Source organism: Phalacrocorax carbo, chromosome 1, assembly GCF_963921805.1.
Source record: "Phalacrocorax carbo chromosome 1, bPhaCar2.1, whole genome shotgun sequence".
Taxonomy (NCBI): Eukaryota; Metazoa; Chordata; class Aves; order Suliformes; family Phalacrocoracidae; genus Phalacrocorax; species Phalacrocorax carbo.
The window spans coordinates 193,443,479-193,471,462 of NC_087513.1; the positions used below are offsets into that span (position 1 = coordinate 193,443,479).

General features: G+C 37.9%; 1 protein-coding gene across 4 annotated transcripts in view; it reads right to left on the reverse strand.

Annotated features, from left to right (window-relative positions):
• Nucleotides 1–27,984, reverse strand: part of FRY (FRY microtubule binding protein) — a 221,354-nt gene that overhangs the window by 33,783 nt on the left and 159,587 nt on the right. For all 4 annotated transcript variants that reach the window (XM_064441051.1, XM_064441052.1, XM_064441050.1 and 1 more), the window contains exons 36-50: nt 25,858–25,940; nt 22,501–22,651; nt 21,821–21,924; nt 18,158–18,343; nt 15,926–16,124; nt 15,160–15,281; nt 14,076–14,263; nt 13,024–13,118; nt 10,713–11,314; nt 8,922–9,019; nt 8,659–8,829; nt 3,751–3,891; nt 2,828–3,007; nt 1,618–1,779; nt 695–769 (exon numbers count right to left, since the gene is read on the reverse strand). In XM_064441051.1, the coding sequence (XP_064297121.1) occupies nt 695–769; nt 1,618–1,779; nt 2,828–3,007; nt 3,751–3,891; nt 8,659–8,829; nt 8,922–9,019; nt 10,713–11,314; nt 13,024–13,118; nt 14,076–14,263; nt 15,160–15,281; nt 15,926–16,124; nt 18,158–18,343; nt 21,821–21,924; nt 22,501–22,651; nt 25,858–25,940 (2,557 nt within the window). The remainder of the gene's footprint in view (nt 1–694; nt 770–1,617; nt 1,780–2,827; nt 3,008–3,750; nt 3,892–8,658; nt 8,830–8,921; nt 9,020–10,712; nt 11,315–13,023; nt 13,119–14,075; nt 14,264–15,159; nt 15,282–15,925; nt 16,125–18,157; nt 18,344–21,820; nt 21,925–22,500; nt 22,652–25,857; nt 25,941–27,984) is intronic.

Consider the following 27,984-nt stretch of genomic DNA (forward strand, 5'->3'; position numbering starts at 1 on the left):
ACCTTCTGGTTAAAAATGATGTTCAAATATACATGAAGATTAGAAAACACAACAAGCTATATTTTTTGCTTTCCTACTAAAAATAATTATATCTGCAGTTTAGATGCAAAAATTAAATGGTCTCTGTCCTGCAAAAATGAAGGACCTGTTCACCATAATACAAGTGACATGCATCATACTAAAAAACATTCAGAAATTTTCCTTAGAAAATATTCAATAACTATTTTAAGAGCTTCCTACCCTGGACAATCTATTGCCCATTTCCTGGCACCAGATAATATTAATTTTTAAAGAGTATCATCAGAACTACTATCTAATGGAAAAATCAGACACACATCCCCTCAGTTTTATTTCTGTAATTTAATTTTTTACTTTATAAAGGCTCTAGACTGGTAATACTGGAGGTCATTACTTTCTACCCACTGACATGGCAGAAGTAAAATCTATATCACCACAGATCTCTCACAGCAAAACCATATGTAGCTCTGTAAGGAAATCGTCTTTTAAGTGATAGGGCCATTCACTCACTGGTCTATATGCTGAGAAATGTAGCATGAGCCAGTACAGATGACAATGATAGTAATGGGACATGAAACCATGCAAGTCAGGTCAGGACCTCTGGGAAACAAAGTTCTTCACTTTTAAATTTTAGGACACAATGAAACAAAGAAATGGTCAATAGAAGGCTACTTACTGAAGGGTTTTTACTCAGCCCAACTTCCTGACCACATAGAGAAAGGACATGCACCAGCTTTTCCTTTGTCCTTTTCTAGAAAACAAGGCATTTCTTAAGTGAGCATTTTTTCAACCACCCGTTCTCCTGGTGGCTGGAAACATATATCAACAATTTTTAACTAGGAGGAACCAACAAAAGAATTAGGCATTAAGTGCACAAAGGGTTGCTTTAAGAGCAACTATGCATACAAGGAAACATAAAAAAAAGCTGTTAATGATTTTGGTGTTTATTATTTTAAAATTAGCCTATTAATTCTAATGAGCATAATAAGGAAACATCGGATCGTGTGCATCACTTCAAAAAAAGAGTTCAGAAGATTAAAATTAAGCATATACATAATTATTTTTTGCAGAACTGGGCCTGAGTCACTGCTATATAATCTGCTATATTTTAAAAAAAGCAATAAATACATTTATTCTGCATGGTTTTATTTTAACTGGCAGATAACCAAAATCAATACGGTAATTAAACATCACTTTTAGGAAAATTGTTCCAATGAATTCTTCTTACCTGATTTCCCACGAAAACAACACTTAGAAAGTTGCACATGCTGTCTATCTGCTGTCCTTGCTACTACCTGAACTCACATGTGTTTCTTAGCTAAATCTGACCTAGAGTTAGAGGTCTTAAAGAGATGTATTTCCTACAGGTTGAAAGAAAAACACTGGCTGGAGAGAAGAGAGACATAACTCAGTCCACTACTGAGTCCAAGAAAGACATTCAGCACAGTCAGTCAGATGTTGTGCGGCCACTGCCCCAGTCAGCCAGGAGCATTGTGTAGGGAAGAGAGGGCACAAACATTTAAGAACTTAGTGTGTGTTAATTCAGCTGCTCCGAGTGCAACTTGTTAATGAATAATGGGCTACTTTAAAGGAGTTTACCTGAGAGTACTGGGGTCTCTTCCAGCTCACAGGAACAAGCACATTGGAGTTAGATCCTGATGAGGTGGAAGAAGTGCTTCGGGTGACAGCCATTGCCCTGGGTTTACCATCTCGTCCAGAAGAACTCTGCAGCTCATCATATCGTCTCCCAATAATTGGAGTCTTAAACAAAGAGTAATTATTCACTAGTACTATGCTTCAGGATGAACTTATAATGGGACATATTACTTCAGCTTCAGGAAAAGATTACTCTGAAGATCATAAACAGTGGTAAAACAAGGAGTGCACCAAATTTCATGTAGCTCGGTATGACTGTGAACATTTCAGTAACTATTACCATACCTAGTAGCTAGTGCTTACAAATAGGTAATACTCAAAGCAACTGTCAAACTAGTTTCTAGCATAAGAAGCAGCAAAATACCCAGAAAGCTTATGAAATTTACTTCAAATCCACATTTCTTGCACATGTTTTTAATGGTTTTTTCCTAAGAGTGCTGAGCACTCTGGCCCTGTTCCAACACACAGCAAAATGCTTGGATTGATGATAGGGTGCTCAGCATTTTTTAGAACTATATCTACCTGAAACAAGAAGAGGAAACTCTTTATAGAAATAGTACAAGATGTCTTTTTATATTCATGTTTCATTTGAACCCGAAGTTTCACTATTATCTATATGAAAAAGTCTATAATGCTGCGAAGTCATGCAGGTTCATAACTATAAAGGGAGCTGCCCATCAAGGTCAATAGGACCATTCAGTTCTATAAAATTAAAAAGCGTACAAGGTTTGCAGGATAGAGTGCTGTAAAAGGACTCAGTCACAAAGAAAGTACTCCCTTAAAGGACATACTTCTATGTTTAACCATTCCAGAGAACATTGGCATCCAAGTATAAACTTCTTGGAGGGGGATTTTATACAGACTATACTTATATATTACAGTTGGCACAATTGCAACATAGCTTTTCCACCAGATAATTTTAAACATAACTAATAATTCCTTCCCCCAAAAAATCTAAGGAAAATCCAGAAAGAGCCCTCCAGCATGGATCATTAAATATGTCACTGAAGATTGAGAAGAATTTAGAAGACTTTCAGTTTTGTAATTTTCCTTTCTTTCCTAGTTTTTCAGCTTTCTTAAGGAGCTAAAACACATGTTTTAGAACTACCAAACGACAGAAGTAAGGTTTAAGTAGCAGAATCATAAATAGTACCTCTGAAATATCAAAATGAAACTCTAAAGTCTTCCCTGGTAGCTCCTTGGAGGCACTGTTCCACACTCGATGTATTTCCATTTTTGAAAGATCGCTGTGTTGATAGGATGGTAAAACTAAACTGGCAGAACGAGAAACTACCAGCTTCAGGATATTCAAGGCTTCTCGCCAGTGAATGCTCTAGAAATAGGTATATTTAATCAGCAAGTGGAAATAAAGATTCACATACATTCAAGATTATTTACATTTTACAGTCATGTTTTTTGCCACATAATAAAACATGGGATTGGAATATTACTATTCTTTCTCTCACTTGGCCGCTGACAAGGTACGTACTTGAAGAATAATTTCAACAGCAGAGACCAAGACTTGACTAAGGGGTCATTGTTAGGGAACTGGTCTGCAACCTGGGAGACCTGAGTGCAAGGCCAGCTTTGCAAGGGATTTAAAATCTCCTACCTGAATGCCTTAATCAATATGAATGAATATAAGGGCCATTACAGAATCCCGTTTAACAGAAAAGCTGATTTGACACAGGCTCTTTACAGCTGTGAATTCCTAGTAGAAATACTTATTCTCAACTTCCCAAGAATTGGGTGCAGAAGTCTCTGAGGGAAGTGCTTATGCCACACCTCCCTCATGCTAATAAGTAAAAAGAGTAGTCGGTCAGGCTTTGCCTGGTATTAAGCTTGCTCCCCATGTAGTGTAGCTGCAGCCTAACCCTTTCCACCCAGTGAACACACAGCTGGGCATCTGGGGACATGCAGTCTATTAGGCATCAGGATGTTACAAACTAGATACCACACTGGACAGTCACAGCCCCCCCCTACTAATCTAGTTTTAAATTCTTATAAAGAATATCAACTTATGATAGTAAATACTGTTAAGTTCCTATATTAATATAAAGAAGATACGGTATTTACCTGAATATATTTTTCAATGGTTTTTAGCACTTCCATGTTAAACTGTTTCACAGGAATAGCTGACAGGTCCATATAACTAAGAAGACTGTAGATCATCTGCAAGAGGGACTGTTGCATACTGGGAAGGCCCTTTTCTAGTAGCTGTTAAAAAAAAAAAGTGAAAATAACTACATTTTCAGACATTTCTTCTTATGGAAAATGCTACGAGTTTCATGAATCCCATTTGTCCCGTTAATCTCTCTTCACACACTGATTTTGCAATGCCATTTTACAGTCATTTTACAAGTGATGATGATACAAGTGCAAAATAAAAAAGGGCTTTAAGTTGGGAGCCCAATGGTAGCCAGTTTTGATAATGAATCATACATTTTATATATGCCTGCCCTAACTTATCCAGAAAACGCATTCAGCAGTTGAGTAAATTGGCAGGTAAAATTTACACTGTAATTGTGGAAGCACATCCAATGAAAACAAGGGAGTATCTTTTTATTTCTACCTTTGCTGAAAGTCAGTGAGAAAAAAGAAAACATGCTGAAGAAACAAAACTACTACTATTCAGACATCAATATATATTTATCCAAATATACTTCACTGCCAGTGCTCACTGGCTGTAACTGCCAAGGAAACATTTTCTGTTAAGGAGGAGGTGGAGTCCCTGGGCTCTCTTATTGTAGAGGCTAATACAAAACCAGGCTTGATCTAAATCCCGGAATTTTGGAACACCTGTGTGCAAATCCCGGTATACCACAGTGAACCTTGGAAATGCAACTGTGCTCTTATATATACATGACTAATTCAGGAGGCATACAGACAAATATGCTATGTTTGCACATGTGTATGAAATATCTCAGCTGAAAATTTCCTGGAAGGTAGCACATTCTTTCACTAGTGACAGGTCCTGTCCCACCCCACAAATTTCAGAGGCAATCAAATGTTATTGCTGGAGGTTACCAGAGGCTCAAGACTAGACTCTATCCTTCCGTTGAGGTTGAAAAAAGTTCTTATAACACTGGTTACTAGAGGTATTAGGATCTAGGAAACAATTATTTATAAAAATTCTATGCTGCCTCATGTCTTCCTTCAGAGAAAAATTTCAGCTGTTATCCAAGTGGAGTCTAGTAATTTATTAGATGCCCTTGCTGGCCTGAATGACAGGACTCCTCTTTTCACTTAATGAGAAGGCTTCATGCCAACCAAAATGGAATGATCAGTAAGGACACACACGTATCTCATTCCTGCTAAATATCTTCTGATTTCTTTCATCAGTGAAAGTGAGTAATAATTAGTGATTCATAAAACAAAGCAGGCAAATTCCATTAACAGCACAAACTCACTATGCTTCATTCCTCTCGGAAAGCAAGCATGAATTTTTAAATCAAAGGTACTACATGGTAGCCTGCCCATGGATACCTTTACTGAGAGATAAAACTTCTTAGCAATAATTCTTCCAAACAGAGTTATAGACTTTTTCTTGCCTTCCATTAGGATCTTGCAATGGAAAGTTTGATTCCTTCCTTATAAACAGTTTGTATGATCCAGCACATCAGCCAGTATACCATTTCAGTGTAGGAAGAAGAAACTATCTGGATGAGAGAAAGAATTTTTTTTTGTTCTCTGACAGAGGTGACTGCATCAGATAGTCACTTTTGTGATAGGAAAAAGAATTCTTGGGAAACAATGGGAATTTTGTCTCTTGCTGGTTAGAAAGCATGTTCTAAATCACGAATTTGTAACAAGAAAGATTATTTCACTTCAAAAAAAGAACGGCAACTTTAAAATGTATTTTGCTGACAGAAGTAACAAAAATAGCAGCAAGATGGAGTTGTGGTAACACATTGTTTGGACCAGTGAGTTCCAGGACAAAGAGTTTCCACTGTATTTGTAAGAAGAAATCAGAACTGTTCTCGGAATTTTTTTTTTTTTTTGACTCTGGTCCATATGAACTGTTTTAAAGAACTGTGCATTCCTCTCCTGTTAGCATGTGGTAACTATCCAGGTCTTATCTGGATTTAGGGATCCACACTCAGTTAGCCACATTTGTCCTTTTCCTGAAGCAGCAACTAACCTAGAGCTAAGTGGAGAGCAGAACCTTCTCCTTCAAGGGCTGCCTTGCCTGGGCTGGCTGTTGCTGGTTGATGTGGCTGCTGGTGTGCTACCACAGGAGACCGTTCCCTTTGCCCCTCCAAATCTGGCAGCAGGTGAGAAGAGATGCTTAGCTCTCAGGCTACGTTAGTTATTTGGACAAATGTTTTCTGTGTCCACTGAGGAAATAAAGAAGGCATTTCACAAGCCATGTCTGATAGACAAGCCGTTAGAGGGATAATGCCTGATCTTGGACATGCTTCCCCTTGCAACACAGATGTTTTAATCTCTAGTGTTTCCTTGGTTTTGAACAGGTTATGAAAGCTGATGCTTTTATCACAAGCAATCCTCTGTCTAAAAGGAAGGAGGAGGAAACACCTACCATGAGCACATTACTATCCACTATGTGGTTTCTTATCCCTTCTGTATTAATAGCACTAGCTATTTAAGTCCAAGCATGACTCTGGACTAAATGAATCACTAGTTTAACATGTGACCCATGTCAATTCAGATACGCTCCTAGAATGACTGTGCTCTTATGATACAAGGTTGATTTTTAAAAAATAATATGCAAAATTCTATCATAAAATTGAATTAAGCGTTCAGTAATGTGTTTGTATGCTGATTTTGGTAGTGGATGTTCAAAGTTCTACTGCACTATTAAATAGTGATTTTTCCTCATCTGTTGACTGAGATCCCCAAGTATTTTTCTAAAAGAAATTATCATTTTTCATGGATGGAGTTGTAATATGTAGTACTCAGTAAAAAGCACTGCTTGCCACTGTAAGGTTTGGATAAGAACACAACTGAAATGACTTATTTTATGCCAGGATCATACCCCTAGCTGGCAAGCAATTACCTGCCATCAAATAGGTTAAATGCAAATGTTTGTCTGAATGGCAATAAGATGAAGCTTTTATCTTCTGCTGAGAGCATTTGTTCTCATAGTCTTAGTAACTTGCAATACAGATTTCCTTTGTTATTCTTAAGCACTGCATGTCTCACAGTATCCCTCAGGCCCAAGCACTGGGGACTGAGCCAGGATTGTTAAAGCACTAGGCTCCGTAACCAATGGCTATAATGCTCAGCTGTGGATTGCCAGTGGGGCTGTTAACCCATTTGGTTTTACCTATTGACAGTATATCCCACAGCCAGCTTACAGGAGACAGCAGCACCTTGTTTCTCCTGGTCTAGGGATTAACTAAGAAGAAAAGGGGAAACTTATTCTGAATGCTGGAAAAATCTTTTTCATGGCCACAGCAGGCTGAACAAAATGGTTTCTTGTCTCTTGCTCCTCCTCCATACTGGCAGCTACCCTATGCCCATACAAATATTCCCAGACATGACTCAACAGAGTTGCAGTCAATGTAAATAGAGAAAGGAAGTCATCCTTACTATGCCATCCTGAGATGATGGTGCTATGTGAGGAATGCGCCTTAATTATGGTCAGAAACCTGCCTGAGTTACTGTTAATATAGTAGCGTGATGCCAGTCTACAGCAAGGGGCAAGTGCAAAGAAAAAGTCTCCAAATGCATGACTAACCCCGTTTTGAGGGGAGTGAGGTCATGTGCAATGGCCTTTCTGGAGGTGCTGCAGGACTAGTAACTGTACATAGAGCACTGAAGGGAAAACAGAGGGGCAAACACTTTCCTAAGGCTGGGAAAGCAAAGGAGAAACAGTTTAAACCTCAATTTTTACAGTGTTTGTATATTAGGAATACTGGTTTCTGCTGTGAAGGAGACACGACTTTGGAGAATCCAGTCATTGTGTTTGAAGAGCTGATAGTTCTTCAGAGTCTTTGAGTTTGAAAGCAGACTGAAAAAGCTCAGGGTCCTGTTTTAATCTCCTACTGGAGAGTCATGGCTTTCACCATCAGTCAATATCTGATATGATTATTTGCTTAGAGCTTCCATGTGCAAGCAAGGTGAGGAATTGCAGCCTGAGGCAGCAGGGCCGACTTTGCTGTGAAGTCTGACTGAGTGTGGGAGCAAGCCTGGCCTCTCAGGCTCTTGAAAGTCTGTGGACAGCCAGTATCAGAGATGCCTATGGAGTTTCTATAGATCCTCTGTCAGACGGAAGAAAGAATCTGCTCCAAAACCTAAGGCTGCTCTAAAGAAACTAGTGAATTTATGTCATGAATACAGAACTGCTTTCTCCCTGGATGAGAGGGGAGACTGAAGGCATCTCATTAAGCATAGAAGTGAAGGGATAAATCTGAGAACTCTGCAAGGAAATGGTGTCCTGATACTGATCTGACAGAGGAGGCAGAAGATCAAGTGACCTTAAGCTGAAGAGCAGAACTGTGTCTTAGATCCCCAGTAACAACACTGCATCAGCTCTATACTCCATGTGTGAGAAAAGTTAGGAGTGAGCCAGCACAGGGGAAAACCTGGGCAGCAAGATGATCACATTCAGTGTTAGAGGAATGCACACAGATTTGTATCAAGAACCAGATCCTTATACAGCAGATAGGTATCTTATTTATGCTGCTAAACCCTTTCTGGTATTAGTCCTTCTCTTATTTTCCTTAGTGGGTTCTAAATAAATGTGGTCCAGTTACTCTCTCTTTCACAGTGGAAAATCTGACTGGCTGATGAGTGAAGCTGCTTTAAGATGTGTCAGCCCTGCAGACCTTTGCTGGCTTTTGTTTTAGTGTTCAAGATTGATTACAGTAATTCCCTTTCTTTCTGCTAATTTCTGCTTTTTACTCTTAGTTATAAACAACAGCTACAGAGAACCCCCAACAATCTGCAGGCAGACCTCAGCTCTTTGGGTTGTTAGACAACAGAAGAGTCAAAATGGCAAAAAAATCTTTGAAAACTTACCTCAGCCAAATATGTAACCATACTCAAAGTAATATCAGCAAATGCTTCATGAAGGTAACGGCAAACCACATTTACCCAGGTAGCACAGTCCCTTGTATAGCTATGTGTTTTATAAAGGGTCATGACATGTGCAAGATTTGATAGCTTGGGGTTCTTCTCCTCCAAACAAACCTAATTAAATATAAATGTCAAGACACATTAAGAACAAGGCAACTGCATTTACAGGGTTTGAGGATGTACAAAACAGTAAATAACTTTGATACCTGAGCAATCCTTTCGGCTATATCTTTACAAAACTGGTTTGGGCTGTCAAAATGCTGAATTAAATGGGGCAGGAGACACAAAACATTCAGTGGAAATCCTAGAACAGGAAAATACAGAACAAAATGTGTATTTTGGACAGAAAGAGCCACAGTGATCTTCAAATTGGTGTTGTGGGGGGGGTCATGGTTTCAATATTACATTAGCTGTAAACTCACACAGACTCTGTCAAGTTGTTCACACCACTGGCCACGCCACATTTGTATTAAATGGGCCTTAATTTGAAAAGCCAGTATATCATCTAGGCAATGGTACTGTTATAAAGCATGCGCCTATTCCTGCAAACAATACTGTACAAAAAGGTATTTACAGGATAGAATAGATCACAAAAGTGTATTTATTCCTGTCAGAGAGTATGTTTATCTTTTCCATTTAATAGGCTTATTGAGAGTCTTAACTGGTGGCATTTTCATTACTGCTGCTAAAACACAAGAAGAAATTTGCTGACTATTGATAAATGAGCAACTGTTTTGGTCAGGCTGCCAGGCACAGCTTCCATTGTTTTTTACTGTTCAAGTTAATAATAATAACAATGAATCAAAATTCTGATAGAACTGGTCAGGTGAGATGACTGAAATGGTGTTTTTGAAGCTAGGAGACCGCTCCTCTGCCAAGTGCCAGCCACTGTCATTAGTGTAAGGCCTTTGTCTGGAGCTGGGTTTCAGCTCTTCTGCACCAACTCATAGTTCAAGGTAGCTGATGAACTACAGACAGTAACTGTAACCGGGAGCTGTAACAAAAGCTGCTCCCATTCAGGGGAGCTCAGAGCTCAGAAGTCAAGAAATTGTATGCAGCCACAATCTGGTTTTCTAAAAGAAAGAATGTGATCTATGAAAATATCTTCGTAACCATTCATTCCCTCTCGTTCTATGCAGTTAAACAAGTTGCCTAAGCTAGAACTGCAATTTCCCTAGGCTTCCCCTATACTCGGGGAAAACAAAAAGATACATCCAGATGGTATCATCACAGCCCAAGTGTGAATTGTCCAATCAAAGTCTGGAACACAGGCACCACACAGGTGCTTTAGAGATGGCCAGGCTGTTCATGGCATTCACCCCCTTAGACACTCTGTATCTAAGCATGTTATGACTTAGTTGTGAAGCCTGCACAATTGTCTTAATATTTGTGTTTCTGAATGTGTCAGAGGAGTAAATATCTGGAACAATACAGAAACTCTCTTCAAAAAATATAATTAAGAAGTGGTCACAATCTCAACTAAATAATTGGGAAATTCAAAATGTTACCATATTTCCTTATAACCCTCTCTCCTTACTGACTAATGTGCTATTGTAATTTATCTAAAAAGTGTACAAGAGTTTTCCATATTTGTATTTCTAGGAAAAATCCCCTGAAGCACTGATTTAAAATAAAATAATTTGCAATATTCTGAAGTGGAAAAAATAGGCAAAATAGGTTCTAGAAAATTTCACAATAGCTCCTTACATATGTTTATTTTGTTAGCACTCAGAAACTTCATATGCTGCCAAGCACTAAAAACGAAATGTGAAATAATACATGACTGCTTTCATCCAAAACCTTATTACACAATAGATTGACTTTTCAGAAATATATTGCTATGAAATTTTCAAGAAGCCCACCCAACTCAAAGCAAAAGTACATTACACTATATTAGAAGAAGAAAAATGCCATTTTGGTTTTGTGCAGATAGCCTAATTCTGCCATCAAATGTCAAAGCAGCAGGGACTGAAGAGAGGAAAGTATACTGGTTTTACCTATAGCTTGAGAGGAATCCACCATGGATATTCGAGACACTGGTGTCAGCAAACTAAAAAGCTGTAGCGTGAGATCAGTGGTGGTAAGAGAGGTGAATCCTTTCAGGAGTAGCTGCTGAAGCCCTGAGAAGTCTGCCCACTTCAGCTGCCCTTGCAACTTCTCTAACTTCTCCCGGTTTTCAGCTTTATCTAGTGGCAAATGAGCCAGAAGTTTATTCAGTAACCGCAATGCCATTAGATACTCAAACTCAAAATCTGATTCCATCAAAGCCACAGCAACCCAGAAGATGGTGGCCAGTAGGTTGGTTGGATTGTTAATATGGGATGGGTCAGTGAGACTGTCCTTTAGAGAAGATGAACTTCTGGTTTTAGAGGACAGGCCTTGTTGGGTGCATGCCTGAATTCTGTCTAGTGTGGCGCTGCGTGGTGGGTCTGAGGACTTGTCTGCATCTCCAAACTTTTTGGGTACAGAGAAGCTCCTCTGGTGCCTGCTTCGTTCAGCAGTGGCTGTGTTGCCGCTTGCAGGATTCACATTCAGCTGTCCCGTGCTCTTCCGGTTTGCAGTCAGTTTGGTGCTTGATGTTAAATCTGGCGAAGATGAGCTGAACCCAAAATATACAACATACATTGCAATGTGTGAATGCACAGCTTGAAACTTGTACATATTGGATGCAAGTTAAGCATTTATCAAACTGTAAATAAATATTTAAATAGGAAAAGTAAAACCCCACACTGTCTCTTGCAGCCTGTCTTTTTTTTTCAGAAGTGCCCACAGACCTGACTGAGGTGAGGTTCATGTGGCATTGCACCAAACCAGAGCAGTATAGCCTACAGCCTAGATAGGAAGAAGGACATGGTGACAACAGATAGAGAGCTGTGAAGTGTCTTATGCAAATGCCCATATAATGGGGCAGTGTTAGAACTGAAAACAATTTTGGTCTTTAAAATGCCCTCATCAGTAGAGAAAACCCCAAACTTGGCACAGCTGGCAGGCAAAATGCACAATGGCTTACTGGCTAACGTGAGAACTGTGGGCAGAAAAACCAGTGTATCTGAACTGCGAATATGCCACATTATCCTCAAGAAACCTGTCATGTGGCTGCCTAAGTTCTTGCTAGTACAGGTCCTTCAGCAACCTTATTGTCATTACATCGCCTCCTGCCTGTATCCTAAGACCTCTTTAAGATGGTTTACAGAAAGCAGAGGTGTTTCAATTTCAGTGACTGATGCTTCCTCATGGACTATCATGTGATGATCCAGACAATCCCTATCAACTACTGGTTCAGATGAAGATACTATGTTGATACATGTGAGGGAAGTTTGTTCTGGAGAACAGCTAATTCTTGACTCTCTGGCCCATTCTACTCCATATACTATGAGTTCCTACTGTCTATAATATTTGAAGAGGATCTTATGGAATCAGTAATGTCAGTGTAAAGAATATTGCATCCCACTGCTTTCTGGAGTGTTTCTTATTTTCTGCTCCATCTTGCTCTTTCCTGAAATGTGCACTGTAAGAAGATAAATAGCCCTTCGTTTAGAAAGTAGAGGCTGTATTTCCCCACCTCTACTCTGTCACAAGGCAATGCTTGTGTTCTGCCATTGCAGTGTAATACATAGCACCCTGCCTACTAGCTTCAGAAGTGACAGCCCTTGTATTTTTGTTCTGCATGTAAAAGCACAGACAATTTTCAAACACTTTCCCTATTCTGTGGTTGCTATTAGGAGTCAGACAGACATTAATCTCCCTCAGTACTCTCAACAGCTGTGTTACAGAAGGAACCTGCCATTTCCGTCCATGTACAAACGTCTACTTTAAGGCCAAGAGTTTCACAAAGATGGTCTACATGTCTTGCAAAATCCATGGGTTATGTACACATGGGGACAAATTCTCCCTAGTTTTACTGATAACAAACCATGATCATTTACTTCTTGGGGAATACTTCATCTGAGAATGACAGGTTGCATGAAACCAATATTCCAAAAAAACCCGCTTCTTCCCAGATATGTTTTCAGTATATGGTACAAAGGTGAAAAAAATACAATATTTTTAAAGGATGTTAAAGTAAGTTATGGTCAAGTGGCAGCAAGGCAGAATTTACAATGCATTGTAATACTCCATTAGTTCTATTAGTTACTTGAACTATTGCAAAATTTGGTTGAGATGTGTTCTTAGTCTAGTTCTCTGAAGGTTACAGATGAGATCAGTCTTATCAAAATAACTTTATGCTGTCAGACTGCAGGATTGCACACTTCATATCATGAGACATTGAAAAAAAAAAAAGATATGGTTAGGAGAACAGGCTCTTACCGTGATAACACTGTCAAAAGATCACTGTTCTTCAAACAGTCAGACAGATTATCGACAGCAGCTTCCAAAGTAAGTAGTGCCTCCATCACATACCCCTATCAATGCACAAGGTTAACCATTTCAACAAAGACATTCAAAATAGTGAACAAAATAGTGAAAAAAAACACTTCAGTTCATAAAAGGAATAGGCACATAATGAAATCCTGTAATTTCTCCTGAAAAAATAACAACATTCACATCAATGCCACTGCCCTGAACGTTAAGATGTCACTACAGATGTGTTTTATTTTGTGTCTCCAAATGATCTATGAAGGCATGCAAGGAGGGCACGTATCTCATCAGGGGATTGGTAATGGCATACAGAACCTCTGACTGCAGGTCACTGGTTTAAATTCTGCACAAGCAGTTGTGACAGAATATTACTGTCATCTTGTGGCAGTTTCATTACCTAAGTAAAATATGGAGGTGATGTCAGTCTGTTTCTTATGAAGAGCTAGTAGCTCTCTTTATTAGGTCTTGAATCTCGTAATAAGTAGTGTCTGATTGTAAAATTTCAGGTGAGAACAGTCTGTTTAGCTAAACCAAGTAAACATCATAGTTCACTAAGAGAGGACTGGATCAAGTTAGGACAGTGTAAATTTTGTATTGTTACTGATGGTGTAGATTTCTTTATTCCAAAAGATGTTAACATTTGAGAAATGAGGTGGTGTCTACTCATGATGTCAGGTTACATCAACCAATAGGATGATGAGTTCCTTAGGCACAAATTAATCATGTAAAAAGGGAAAAAATGGTCATCATTAAGGTTTCATTTTGAGTGACATATACTAGATGTTTTCTAGTTGTTCTCTTTAGAGCTACATAAGATTGTAACAGCCTGATGAAGGCTTTGATAAGGTACATATGGATTCAGTAAACAGAGAGGTAATCTCTTCTAAGGCCATATTCTACTTGGCATCACTTGACTCCAGAACATCTTGTTAAAATAGTAATTTTAAAGTAAGTATACATTAAATCAACAGTACTAAGAAGCATTATGTACACATGCAAACCTGAATCTCATCTCCGTGCTCTCCAATAACTTCCACCAATCTTGACAGGAGGTCAGACAATGCATGTGCAGAAAGGGGCTGCTTTAGGGCCCTGAATATCTGGAAAGAGCGACCTGCGTAATGTCTTGAAGAGCTTGAAAGAGCTGTTTGCAAAGCAACTTCACTTAGATGCTGCTCCAAATGAAAACCTAAGCAAAAGAATAGTGTGTCAGCTTTGTTTTGGTTTTTTTTAATGACAGATTTTACTGTGGGTTATAAAAAGGCTGAACCAATTCTGTGGGAAGTATATGCCCTGTAGTGTATCCTACAAACCCTGTAAGAAATGGAGATGCAGAAATGGCAGAAATGTCTGCGTTTGGGAGAATTTCCCACTGTTTACATTTATTTCACGCAGAACATGAGAAAATAAACTGTAAAATGAAAATTCTGAGTCTGCAAGTGTTTGTCAGCAAAACTATGAAGTTCTTAATCTGATATAATTTTTTTTACAATTCCTGGACAAATTTTCAATCCATCCACTATTCTTTCTGGCAGCAACACAGTAACTTCTGAACGCTCCCAGACCTAAAGCCAAGCTGAATTAGGCGTCTTTCTATTAGCTTCAGAAGGCTTTGGAAAAGACCTTAAATATAAATATTGATGCTGCATTCTGCTTTGATCTTGGAAGATATTTAATTTGTGACTGTGTTGGTTTTGAAAATACCATCAGTACATTTCCTAAGTTCTAAAAATATAATAAATTGAAACTAAACTTCAATTGCCAGAAGAAATTTAACAAAGTACATTTACTTATTAACTGTGATGTATTTTACCAGAAGGACATAGAGGAGCTTTTATCGGGTAGCTTTTATCAACCAAAAGGCTTTCTACCAACAGCTTTGAAGAAATGTTCAATTTAACATTCATCCACAGTCCAATATGACATGATTTTATTAAAGCAGTTCTTTCATATGTCATGCATCCTTGTTAAGACATAAAATATGTCACACTTCTGCATAAGCACATCTATTACGTCACAGGATAAATTTTCAGTGTGACCTTGAGGGAATATGCTTTTAGTTATGAAAGGAAAAACATTTACTACCTGACTTGGAGTCTTTAAACACAGATACAACATGACGCAGAAAATTAGTAAGCTGTTCAGCACTCTTGGTGTTCTGATTTTTGGGTGTAATATCTTCATGGCACCAAAGTGGACCAAATGCCCTTAAAGAAGTACATAAAAAAAGTGTAAAATTTCTTCGAGTTATCTGAAATAAATGTAATCAGTTGAAATATATAAACTGTAAAGGCAATTAGGTATTTCCAGGGCCATAGCCTGGAAAACACACAACTGAGCAGAATTTTATGAGCAAAATACAAGTAAATGAATATTCCTACACTGTATTTTACAAAATGTCTCTTTTAAAATACAAGTTATACCACTTAGAAAGCAGCATAAAGAAATCCCTGCTTTTTAATTTAACATTGTGCCTAGGATCTGCTGGCTGTAGGCAGTAGCTAATACTAGTTTCACCATGGCCTTTCACCATGCCCTCTATACTTCCTATCTGATTTTATAATAAAACTGTCTTCTTCTATCAGTTCATTGTTGAACATAATACTACAAGTCAATTAAACATTTTATTGCTGCCAGACAAGATTTTTTTCTGTTGTTCCTGACACTGTAGTGCTTTTAAGTACCTACCTACTTTGAAAAGTATCAAAAAAAAGAGGAATAGGAGTCTGTAATTACTATAAAAACAGAGGTAATTTTCCTTTGAGTCTTTTAAGGTGCTACAGATAATTGTAGAGAAGACATGAAAGTATGTGTTTGAAGTATGAATGTATCCTCTGCTTATCTCCATTACCTGGTTGTCAGAAACTCAATTAATTTGTTTGCTTTCTCATCTGTTTCAGCAGCAGTGTCCATGTCCTCCACCTCTTGTGTAATCTGTGGGAGATTTCCACTGCTGCCTCCCAGACTGATACTGGAGGAGGTGGAGCTGGAGCTCAACCCAGAGTCTGGCACTGGAGACGACTGGTATTCCCGCAGAAAGTCAAAGCCACCTGCCAGCAGAAAGGGAGGAGATAAAGACGGAATGCACTGTTGGGCCAGCATTACAGATTAAAGTGTCTGCCGAGCAGCTCTTTTCAGTGTCAGCAGAAGAAACCTTCTACTGGGAAACACAGGGGAAACCTACAGAACACAACAACCCTCAGACAACAATGGGAGTGAAAATGGCACTCTGTTTCTAAATGTGCAGAACCCAATATAAAATGAAAAATACCAAAGTCAAGATATTTTCTTCTACTGCACGAGGACTACTGTACTTGAAAAGTAAATGTTTCAAGGCATTTTACAATCAGAACTATGTCTTTCTGTAAAGTGAATTTTGAAGTTAGCTAAGTGCATGCAAAGTCCAGCTCACTCCTCTGAGCTAGTCTGATGAGGAAATAAACCTCTGGAGGGTGGAATTTTCAGGACAATGATGTTGTCCTAATTTTACAAATGTAATGGAAATGGAGACACAAACATTTAAGGCTTCTGTTCAACGCCTTTAGTAACTGCAAACACTGGACTACTCATACTAAATATTTTCAGCATTAAGGTTAAGCATCTGAGTAAGAATTCTGCTACATCAAAAGCTTGCCACACAACTTCACACCTGGAACTAGAAACTAAGTCCTGTCTTAAAGTTAGACTGCTAGTCATCTTAGACTGTATCTACAACAGAAAAACTGGCCTTGCAAGAAGACTGGGAGCAGGAGTGGCCTCTCTACTGACAAAATCCATTGCAGGTCAGGAGACTCTTAATTCAGTTGCCTGACATTATGTGGAACGAGCCTGAGTGGAAGTATTTTCAGTTAGGATTCTTTGCTATAGCTATTCACCCACACTCTCGCCCTTTATATTAGCTGATAAAAAAAGAATCCAAATGCAAAGTTTTGATAGCTTCTTGGACTTAGGAGGCCCAGACACAAGGTACCAATTATGTTTTTCAGAGACAGAAATGAAAACAGTTTTTCATTTTGGCAGAAAAGCAGAAGTATAATTTTAGTATAAGACATTTATTCTGTAGTTAATAATTCATGGACATGCATTGGAAAAGAGATCTACACAACTCAAGATGGAAAATTCACATGTGAGGTAATTTTGCACTGACTTTATTCAGAATGAAACCTAAAAATGCCAAATTAATTCACTGATCTGAAATACATATCCCTTTTCATTACTTTGAAATATTTTTTGTATCTCATTAAAAAAAATTATCAAGAAATATTCTGTATAAAGCCGAACTATTTATTGCTTTTGGTTCTGTTCCTAAGGAACCACAGAAATGCCATTAATTTGATTATCTCTCCTTTTCATTTCTCAGTGTATGATAAAGTTCCTCACCCTCTCCCAGACAACTAATCCTACCTCCACAAATCTACACTGGCTCTGTGATTCCTTCATATCTCAACAGTATGCTTGCTTTTAGTAATATTACATTATAATAGTAAATCTAACTAGCTGCTTTCTACAAACTGTTCCCAACCAACACCTTAAAAACAGGTAAATTGCTAAAAGTTAACAGAACACCCATCTCAGCAGAGGTCTGAAGTAAACCTCCTAATGCAGAAATAGATTTAAGGGCAGAAATGAAGTGCATCTGTGATATATAGGAGGGTGTATATTATGTGAAATGTAACTTAATGGAAAATCTGAGCTGCATGTTCTTGCTGCTCTTCCTGTGTTGGAATTATTTATTAATTTCTTTTGAAGGTTGAGGAGTGATTGTCCTCATTTAAAGCAGCCCTGGCTCCCTGAGGGGGAAGGTAGGAAGTTATTAGCCATATTAATGTTTAAAATTCTACATTATGTATTTTGCCTTACATCAGATAGCTTTCTCACTATCATGAAAAGTTACCTAATAATAATTCGTGTGCATCTCCAGAGTAGTTCACATGTAATTAATATTAATGGGAACTATTCATATTTGCCACTTTATCACTTTAATTTATCAAAACCGTTAGACATTAGGAAAGTAACCTTGACAACGTACTTTCAAAAACCTCACAGTATAAGGCAATGTTCCTTTCTTCTTTTGCTTTATTACCTGTATAGAGATATTCAGGTAAGTATGCTGGTTGCACTGTCAGAGTCTTGGTCTCATTCATCTCTCTGGTCTGAAGAAGCACTGATGCAATGGCTTGATAGTTGCTATTGCAAGATAATGCAATCAAAAGGTGAAGCAGTAACTTTTTACTGTGTTCAAAGACCTCAGGGCGGTAATGGTCGAGACCTAAAAGAAAAGGTTACAGCAATCACTGAATATGAAGTAATAATAAACAAGTTCACATTCCAGAAATAGCGAAAATTCCCAGGCAGTCCACGGCAACAGTGCAAACAAACAAAAGATGCAGTACTTCCCGACACAGTTACTAGTGTTTTTACTTCAAATGTATGTGTATATTTAGTTTCCAGACTGAAGTCCCATACAGGAGGTACAAAACAATGAGGGGCAATACAACCGGATGCATTCTGTCTCACTGCAGTGTTAATTTGACAGGGTTGGAAAACCTCTAAAGATGAGAAATTCTTGGTGGTGGTTGTAATTACATTGCTTAACTCAGTACCTGGCTTCTTGCACAGACATGTTTTATAATAACTGCAAACAGTAAGAGGTAGATATTGATTTACTGAGAAAGGAACTGACAGACAAAATCCCTTGAAAAAGAACTTCAGCTACCAGTGAGTAGCATGAGAAATTAGGCACTAGCTCAGGGTGCAGAACTGAAACTGAAGGTCTAGCACTGAATGACTCTGATCTGGTTGGCACTACTGCTGTTTGTAAGATTTTAACACAACCTCAATAAATCACAAATATAAAGAAAGCAGATGTCGGTAAAATAAACTGCACTCTGTGGTAGTAATCTCTATTCAGTTCTCTTTCAGTATCTTCCAGGATATTCACAAATACTTTCTTCTGTTTAGGGGCAGTTTCAGTGCTGAAAATTTAAATTGTTTTCGTCAGCTCCTCTCTTCTCAGGATATATTCCTCCTTAAAACCAGCTCCTTCATTACTCTAAGTGGCAGCAGCCAACGGGTCTTTCAAGTCAGGTGTTTTCCAGTATTCCAGTCACGCTGGTTCTTGTCTGGCCTGCAAAAATGGAGTTGCTCGTACTGCCATAGTCTGAAGAATGTGTCTTTGGCTCCTATGGGGTAGGTCTTTGGAGGTCCTGTGATTCTCGGTCTTACTCATCTGCCCATAGCCTCCTCCAAAAGTACCATGATCAACATCTTTTTCAGCTTCTTCAGGTTTCTGCTCCTACTCTCCTTTCTCCATTTCCTTCCATCTGCCAGGAGATAATGAACCCATCCTACCCTGTTCTAACATACACTGAAAAGGATATAAAAAGTTTTCAGCTGAAAATAAATTCTATATTGGCAGCACTTGTGACTGAAATCCTGTTAAACCCTAGGGCTTTATGAAAGTATTGACATAGATATGCTAAATATGAAGTGAGAAGGACACTTCAGTCTTTGTGATTGGCCGTTCTTTCACTAGGAAGAGTTCCCAAGAGGGTAAACTTCTGTGATGTGGACACATTTCTATGGGAAAGGAGTCTAGCTGCTCAACTCATTTCACACTGGTTGCAAAAGGGTTTTTAAACAGCAGTGATTTTCATGCACTACTGAGATAGGCAGGGTCACACCATCAGTCTGCCTCTCTACTTCACTATCAGTACTACAAACCACCCAACAGCCCATTAAATATATACATTGCAAAATTCTTTCGTTTTATTATTCTCTCACTCCTTCCAACAAATGGAAGGATACAGGCTGTCCAGCTAGCTACCATACTAGTTTCCAGTTTCCTTTTCAGTCAGGTGCACCTGCCTGCTCACATTCTAACAGGACAGAAACACTTCATTTTCAATCATATTCGTACCTTTGGCTAACATGTGTAGCATAACTTCCTCACACCATCACAAAAGAACTCTACTACAAAATATAGAAAAAATTTCCACAAGAGGTGTAACAACTCTAGAGAAACTGAACTTGAAGCCTGGAAGCTGTGATCCCATTTTACTTAGCACTAAAGTAGTTACATTCACTTACCAGTTACATTTAGCTTTCATTTCACATTTGAGAATTGAGAGTTCTTAGCCAAGGGACTGTGTCAAATGGTATTCATAAATTTCTATTTACTTCTTATGAAATACTGTAATGTTGAAACATCAATGCATGAGCAAATCAGTAAAGATATTTTTATAATGGATTACTAATATCATAACTCTGTTTCTGCATATGTTTATTTGCATGGCTCCCTGATGGCTCCTTAAAGCTGTCTTAACTGAAGTGGCCACCCTGCTGCATACTATTCCTGTCTTAAGTTATTAATTTATTATTGTGAGAATTTCTACTAACTGTAAGCACCAGTCCTCTCACACTTGTTACAAAACATACTAAAGATGTTGTTTGATCAGTTGATGGTTACTGATTTGATTACGCACTTATCCAGTTCTCTTTCATCTCCCTCTTACACTTAGAAAGTTCACAGTGATATTAAAAAAAAGTAAAAAATTGTTATGGGCAGCCACAAAATAGATTTAACTTTTAAGTAAAAAATGTATGTGAAATGTCATACTGAAACTGACCCTGGAAGACCCATCCAACATGGTCCTGGCTGTTATTCTTCTGTTTCATTATAGGTTTATTGAAATCAATGTACTAATATACAAAACTTGAGTATTTGATGATTGTGTGTTTTCCAAAAAACCCTATTTTGTGAAAAAATTTCAAACAGAACAGTTGGTAACGGAGTAGCAGAAAAGGAGAATGAGGTATCTTCTTCAACTATATAGTGAAGTATATCACATATATTCTACCACTGTGCTGTAACCTCCCAATTTAATCTTTCTTGCCTGCTGAACAACAGACTCTTCCCAGATTGCCAGTGAATAGACTTAGTGGTAACTATGGTGACTGAATGAGAAGTGAACTGTGATCTCGTTATAATAAAACTATTTTACAAGTGTCTGGCTGGGTTTTTTGTGAAAACTAGTATTTATCAACCATGAAAGAGAATGGCCTTATAATGCTAAAATCTCCTGCATGCTAAAAAATTAGGCCACTCACTTTTCATAATGTTAAGTGGCAGGATAAGGAAGGTATCACCCTCCAGTTGAACTGTGTTATGGTCAAGAACAGGCACAGCAGTGTGGAAAAAGCATTGCCTCTATGCTCAGGTATATAAGGGACGACACTGACTATAAAGTATTCCATTATTAGTGGTGAAATTAATGAAGCATGCTTTCCAGTAATCTGTTTCCTACATTCATTGTCTCTGCAGTACAGTAATCTTGGCTGTCCTACATAATATTTTTGCAAAGGCAAGAGACAGCACTTGTATGTGTAGTTCAGATCTAAGGCATGTGTTGACTGCCCAGATGCCCATCACAAACCAGATTGTACAAAGGCTGAGTTTCACCTGTCTTTCTCACAGGGGGAGGATGAGGGATTTTTAGAGATATTTTAGGAAGTCAATCATCAAATTTCTACCCACCTCTCAAATTTGGGTGAAATTGGCCAAAATATTGAAAAGCTTCAAAGTTTTGAGACTAATTCACAGACTGTAATTGCCTTGGGCTTTTTTTTTTTTGTTAGGAAATAATAATGAAAAACATATAAAAACCACAACTCTACATCTTCAGCAAAACTAAATTAAAAAGACAGGAGTACATATATACTTAATTTCTTGTTCTGTTGGTCTTACCTAGAAAGAGAGCATGCAGCAATAAAGGGAGGTGAAGAGCCCAATCTTCTCTCACACTGTGATCCACTACCATCTCAGTCATGAATATGACAGCAATATTGCACCTAGAAATTAATCACAGTATCAGTTTGAAACCTCTTGGAGATGGGAAAATGGTAACGTGATGGGTGTTTCTGAAGAAATAAACAACCTCTACATTTTCAAATTTGTAGCATTTCTTATTGATATGATTAATGCTGAAGCACCTTGGTTACAGTATTGAGCAGGTAAGTACCCACTACTGAAAAGAACGCTATTACTGTCAATGCAAATTATGTAAAAGAAGACTTTCAGAATATGCATAGCCTAGTTAGAATAAAAGATCAAGGGGGGAAAAAGTGCTATGATAACAGCCACAGAGTCTTGGGAAAGAGAAATCTTCCTTTTCTGTTTTAGCTGTTTCTTCAGTCTGATTCTTGTCAGAAAGTGACAAGATGTCCAACATTGTAAATAGGCTTTCCGGTAGAAATCTGGTAGAATTGCAAGTCTTCATTGCATGTTGATTTTAGTACTGGAAATCATTAGTAATTGAAGGTATGATTTTCAGATGTTCTGAGTGGTAGGACAGTTGGATTGGTGTTGGTCAACCAGTAAGAGGAAGCATCTCACTGTTTGAAATGTCAGAATGAGAAGCTGCTCACCTATGAAGGGGTCCTCGGGGTGTGATGGTCTCTGGGAGGTAGTCCACAAGTGGTGCCCAACATCCTCCATTGTAAGGCATGGGCAGGGGATGTGGTTGTTTAGTTTCAACAATATTCAATAACCAGCTTGTATATGGAGAAACAGGATCATCTGTGTGGAAAAGCATTAAAAGAGGGGGCATAAAAAACAAGTCTGGCTACCTGTTTTGCAGAAATAACAAAATAGAGTTTATGATAACATATCTGCTCAGCTGTTTGGAATAATGTGATAAGATGACATGAGGTTTGCAGATTCCTGTATTCAATAACAAGTGATGCATTTTTAACCCATCTTTCCTACTGCTGGAAATTAGAGATTCTAGGCAGACAGCACTGAAGGGCAGGAGCTACAGCTGAATCCCTGCCGTCATTTAGTAGCTGTGGATCAAGATCACAAAGCAGCAAGCAACAGACTTTCTCTTCAAAAATGAGAGGAAAGTTCAGCCAACGAAGCTGCTGTCAGAAGCCATCTGCTGCAAGGAGCCGTGTACCAGTCCCACATTCTTGCAACTGCTCACCAGTAACCTGCTGAGCACTGCTACAAATGCAGAAGTTAAATGTCCTGAATTAGGAAGGAGGCATAAGGAATGCAAAAATCATCTTCAGGATAATTTTGTTCAACCAGGATGAATTATCTTTTGAATTTATCAAAGTTGTATTTAACTTCGTTTCAGTATGACAGCTGCTTATGTTAATAAGCAATAGGCTTTTTTCTTCCACCTGTTTATCTTCAACGATGTGGGCCGAGCAACTTATTTCCAACACTTTCTATCTTCTCTCAGCTGCACAGCTTTGTTCATCTCTCCTGTATTTTGTTCCCTCTCATTATTCTAAATTTTCCCATTGGTCAGTTTTTATTTCCCAGGTCTGGCAGTCTGTGATACACTGCCATGGAAAGTATCCTTTCCAGGCGTGTTCTTGACATACATCCAAACATTGCCTTTTGTGAATTTTTAATGAGAGCATTATTTTCTGCTCTGTTGTTTTGTTACACTTTTGTATTTTAGGTAGGTTTGAAACTCTCAGCACTTCTCTTTTTTTTATCAGCATGTATCCGATGCTTGTTGGCTTTGCCATGGGAAACAAAACTGGTTTGACACCTACAAAAGTATCAGAGCTAGCTTTTTCTAATGCACATCATTTCTTGGTTTTGACAAAACATCTTCAGGTTTCCATATCTTCAGGTGCCCTTCAGTGCAGTAGCTGCTCCTCCAGTTATTACTAAAATGCCAACTTTATCATTCCCATTCTTCAGTGTTAATTTTCCAAGCAGCACTTTAGATCTTTATGATTTAGACCTCTACTTTTTTCTCTCATCCTCTGGAGGATGATTTATTACAAAGAAGAATAAACTGACCTAATAATGTAGAAAAGTATAGCATTTTCACATATTCATCTTCTAAGGATTAACCAGATAATGTTTGCCAGATGCGTTTCACATAAAAAGCACTGCACAGTCACTATTTATTACTACTGATTTAAGTGTTTCACATAAAACTGCTTCATGAAGTCCACACTAAAGCCTAGCTCCTCACTCATGCTTTCACAGGTTTATGTGCAGACTGAGAAAAAACCAAGCACTTTGCACCTTAACAAACAATCTTTGCTTGAACAAAAGAGTTTCTGTGCTGCAGAGTTGTGTTCCCTATCCTCAGTAATACACATATGCTCAAGTACACTGAAGGGAAGAGAGAAGCCATACCACCAACTCCTCCATAGACTGGCCTGCCTGTCAGAGGGAATAACTTCCTTAAAGGAGGTTGCATTATTTATCTTGTAGAATGACAAACAGTATAAGAATTACTCCTTCTTTTTAGAGTTCTATATAAATGCCAGTAGTTAAGCAAAATGTATTTTATTTTACATCTAAATATTCATATATTTATGGAAGGAATCCCTGTGAGATGCAAACCTTCCATAAATATTCACAGTACTGTGAAGCTTGCAGGTACACACAAGAAAAACAATTTGGGCACTGGCTTGAGAAGAGATTCCAAAAAAGCAAAGAAAATGTCAGTATTTTTTAACCTTTTATTACTTTAAACTCTTGTCAAAACCAGTCACTGTGAAGAATGTTCTGATAATATAAACATGGTTCTGTTTTGAAAGATTGTTCATGCAGATCAGATTAGTGCTGGTGCTCCAATTAACATCTGCTGAAGAATTTTTAGTAGCTGCAGCACTAGAAAGCTATAAGAAAAACAAGACAAGTATACTAAAACCCACTCAGTTTCATATGTTGCACACTTCTTTGTGTATTTAAATACTGCAGTATGTACATACACAATATTTTGTAAATATTGTGCTTCATAAGTATGAAAATGTTATTGATATAATCATCCTTTCATACTGTATTTGACAGTTTCCACATTTTGCAGAAGAGTATTGCCAAAAAATTACTTGAATGAAAGAATACATAAAATAAAAATAACTTGAATTAAAGAATACATAAAATAAAAAAATAATTGAATTAAAGAATACATAAATTCTGAACTTTTTATGTCAAAATACTGTCCCAAAATGGTGTCTGTAGCACCAAGGCAAGACATTATGGCCTCTATATTATTTGACCTGGCTTTATTAAGCCAGAGATGAAAGTCAATAAAAAGGTCTTGCCTTATTCATATTTGGTTAGGACCTAACCAAAATCTGTAGGTTGGCTTCCTTACGATTCACTCAAGAAATGAAGTCAAACCATCCAACTCCTAAAATTTACACTGTCATTCAATAGTTGAAAGAAATACCTTTGTTTTCTTTGGAATCTCTGCTGAACATCAAGTGTTCATTTACAGTCTGTTCAGCAGAAATACATGAAGAACAGGTGTCTTCAGGAGCCCTACCACACTCTCCCCTCTGAAACAGGTTTGCACAGTGCAGCCAGAAACTGGTTGCAGACAGCAGAGAAAAGCTAAAGTGGAGATAAGACCTCATTTTTGGAAACTCTTGAATCTCTTCTTTATGCTTTTATAACAGCACTTGATTTGGAGGGCAATACTGGTGAAGGGCACAATTCAAAGTACTCGCTGTAATGCTCTTGGAAGTCTTTCTCCTTGCCATGTATGAAAGGTTCAAGGTGATACTCTCTGGAGGATTCTCTGCTGCTGCCTTCTGTGAAGTTCTCTGGCCTTTAAATAGGTTTGACTGAGCCCACGTTAAACAAAGGAAATGAATTAAATGAGGTAAAATAAGGACACACCCTGTATGGTGATGCTACATTACTGTACAGTACTTAAACAGAAAGCCTACACCAGTCATAACAATGTTTTCCTCTCCCACCAAAACACCAGACATGTCATCAAATTGAATAATAGAACTTACTTTTGTCATCATCATAAGATCCTCCGGAGCTATTACTGTACCTTGATTCTAGTCGGGTATGTGCTCTGATTACATTACTGAACCTTCAAATACAAGAAAAACCTTAATTAAAAGCACTGACTGACATTAAACATCTGGATTATATGCTTACTCTACAAAAAAAGCTTTTCCTTAAGCATGCATTTTTATAAGGGAGTAGACAGCAATGTGAATGTAATGCAGTTTCTATCCACAGAAGATTTTTGCAGCTAGTTTCTGAGAAGTTCTAACAGTGTGATCCTGTGTCACAAGCTTTTAAAATTTACCAGAGAGAAAATTTCCATGCTGCAAACGTGATTTTCTTGAAGCAAGAAACTGTGCTAAGGTTGAACTGAGACACAAACTGTTCACAGCTAGTATTTTGCCACAGCCCACGCTCATGCGTAAAATTCTGGCAACCTGCTAGAGCAGTAACTGACTGAATATCCTGCGCAGGTATCAAGCAGCAAAAGCTGCAGCAGATCACCCTTCAGTAGAAAAATCCAGCAACTGCCAGAGCAGGTCTAGCAGGGGAGTTAAGAGATATGAGAGCCAGAACAAACTGGCTGTCCTCCAGTTTGCCATAGATCCATAATAAGCTAACTTTTACTGGTGATCTCCTTTGGCTTCCTCCACCTCCTTGTGCTGTCAGTGTAATCAAGCCTGAAGTGGAGTGAGAGGAGCCATACTGGAGGTTCACACACTAGTGATGGTGTAAATACATTATCATTTCTGCAAAGCTAGGAATTATTTACAAATAGCCACGTTAAAACAACATCAAACTAAACATGACTGAAGGTTCTCTATGCAACATTCAATTCAATTTCTTACCAACGTGCATGTGTATTATTGCAGGGTATTTAATTATACAGGGACATATTATGCCGTTTCCAGAGCACATCTGTCTTACAAGGGCACAATAAATTCATTGTGGAGGTGACAAAAAGGCATCATGAGCCATCTTAATTCTGCCCTTTTCTGTCTATCCCATATCTGATTCTCTTGTATTTTAATAAATTCCCTTAATAAATGTGTACAAACTGACAATTACTGACATATTTATCTGGCAAAGATAAAAGAACAATAAAGTTAAGGAAAAAATTATGAAGAAATATGCAGAGATCAATTCTATCCCGTATGAAACAAATGGAGAACACATGTCATAAAAATTATTTGAGAGCAGGGCATTTTACATCATATTGCATCAACATAAGAACATAGATATCTTCTGATTAGCTTTGTATTATTTAAAAAAATGCCCACATTTGTGAGAATAGTTTGTTTACAATCTATTATCTTCTGTAAATACCATTTAGTATGTCTTGACACATGAAGTCAATATTAACAGTCATTCTAAGATTGATACATCGGTTTTGAAGTGCAGATGCACTTACAGCTTCCAGTGTCTTTGCTAATGTAAATGCCAGCAATAAATTCAGGCAAATTATTTTATATTTTTTTTTCCTGAGGAGTCTTTCAGCAGGAATCGGAATACCAATATCAGAAGTTTGTAATCTTCCTTTCATTTTTATCATATAGTGTCTGGGATATTTGAATGCCAAAACCATTTTTGGAGAAATATTTAAAATTTATGTAAGACACGAAAACCTGAAAACACAGTTAGATTTAAAGTATAGCAGGAGATGAGGTTTGCTCAACTTATCTGCAAAACAGCTAAACAAAAATCTAACTTAAAACTATATAGCCATAAACATTTATGTAAAGAATAATAAAATAATCCAGAGGAAAAATGGTTTTCTCTTCCTTTTAAGTACATTTCTAGCACGTACACTGAAAACCATCATTTTGAGTCAAATATTCTTTACTATCAGTTTGAAACCTTACCTAGTAGTAAGATGAGTGCCATTTTTTACTTACATTTAAATTAGCAGACATAACTAACCTGACAAAATGCTACTCATGTTTATAACATGTAGAAGGCAAGCAATTCAAAAGGTTCTGAAGTACAGGAAAGTTTACTCACATAATTGTCTCTGTACCTCTAAGCCCTGAACCTATGGAAAGTGTGTTGGACTACTGAAGTGGTACTAGTGACTATCAGGAACAACAGACTAATGTAGTACTAATACGTTTATTAATTAATGCTAT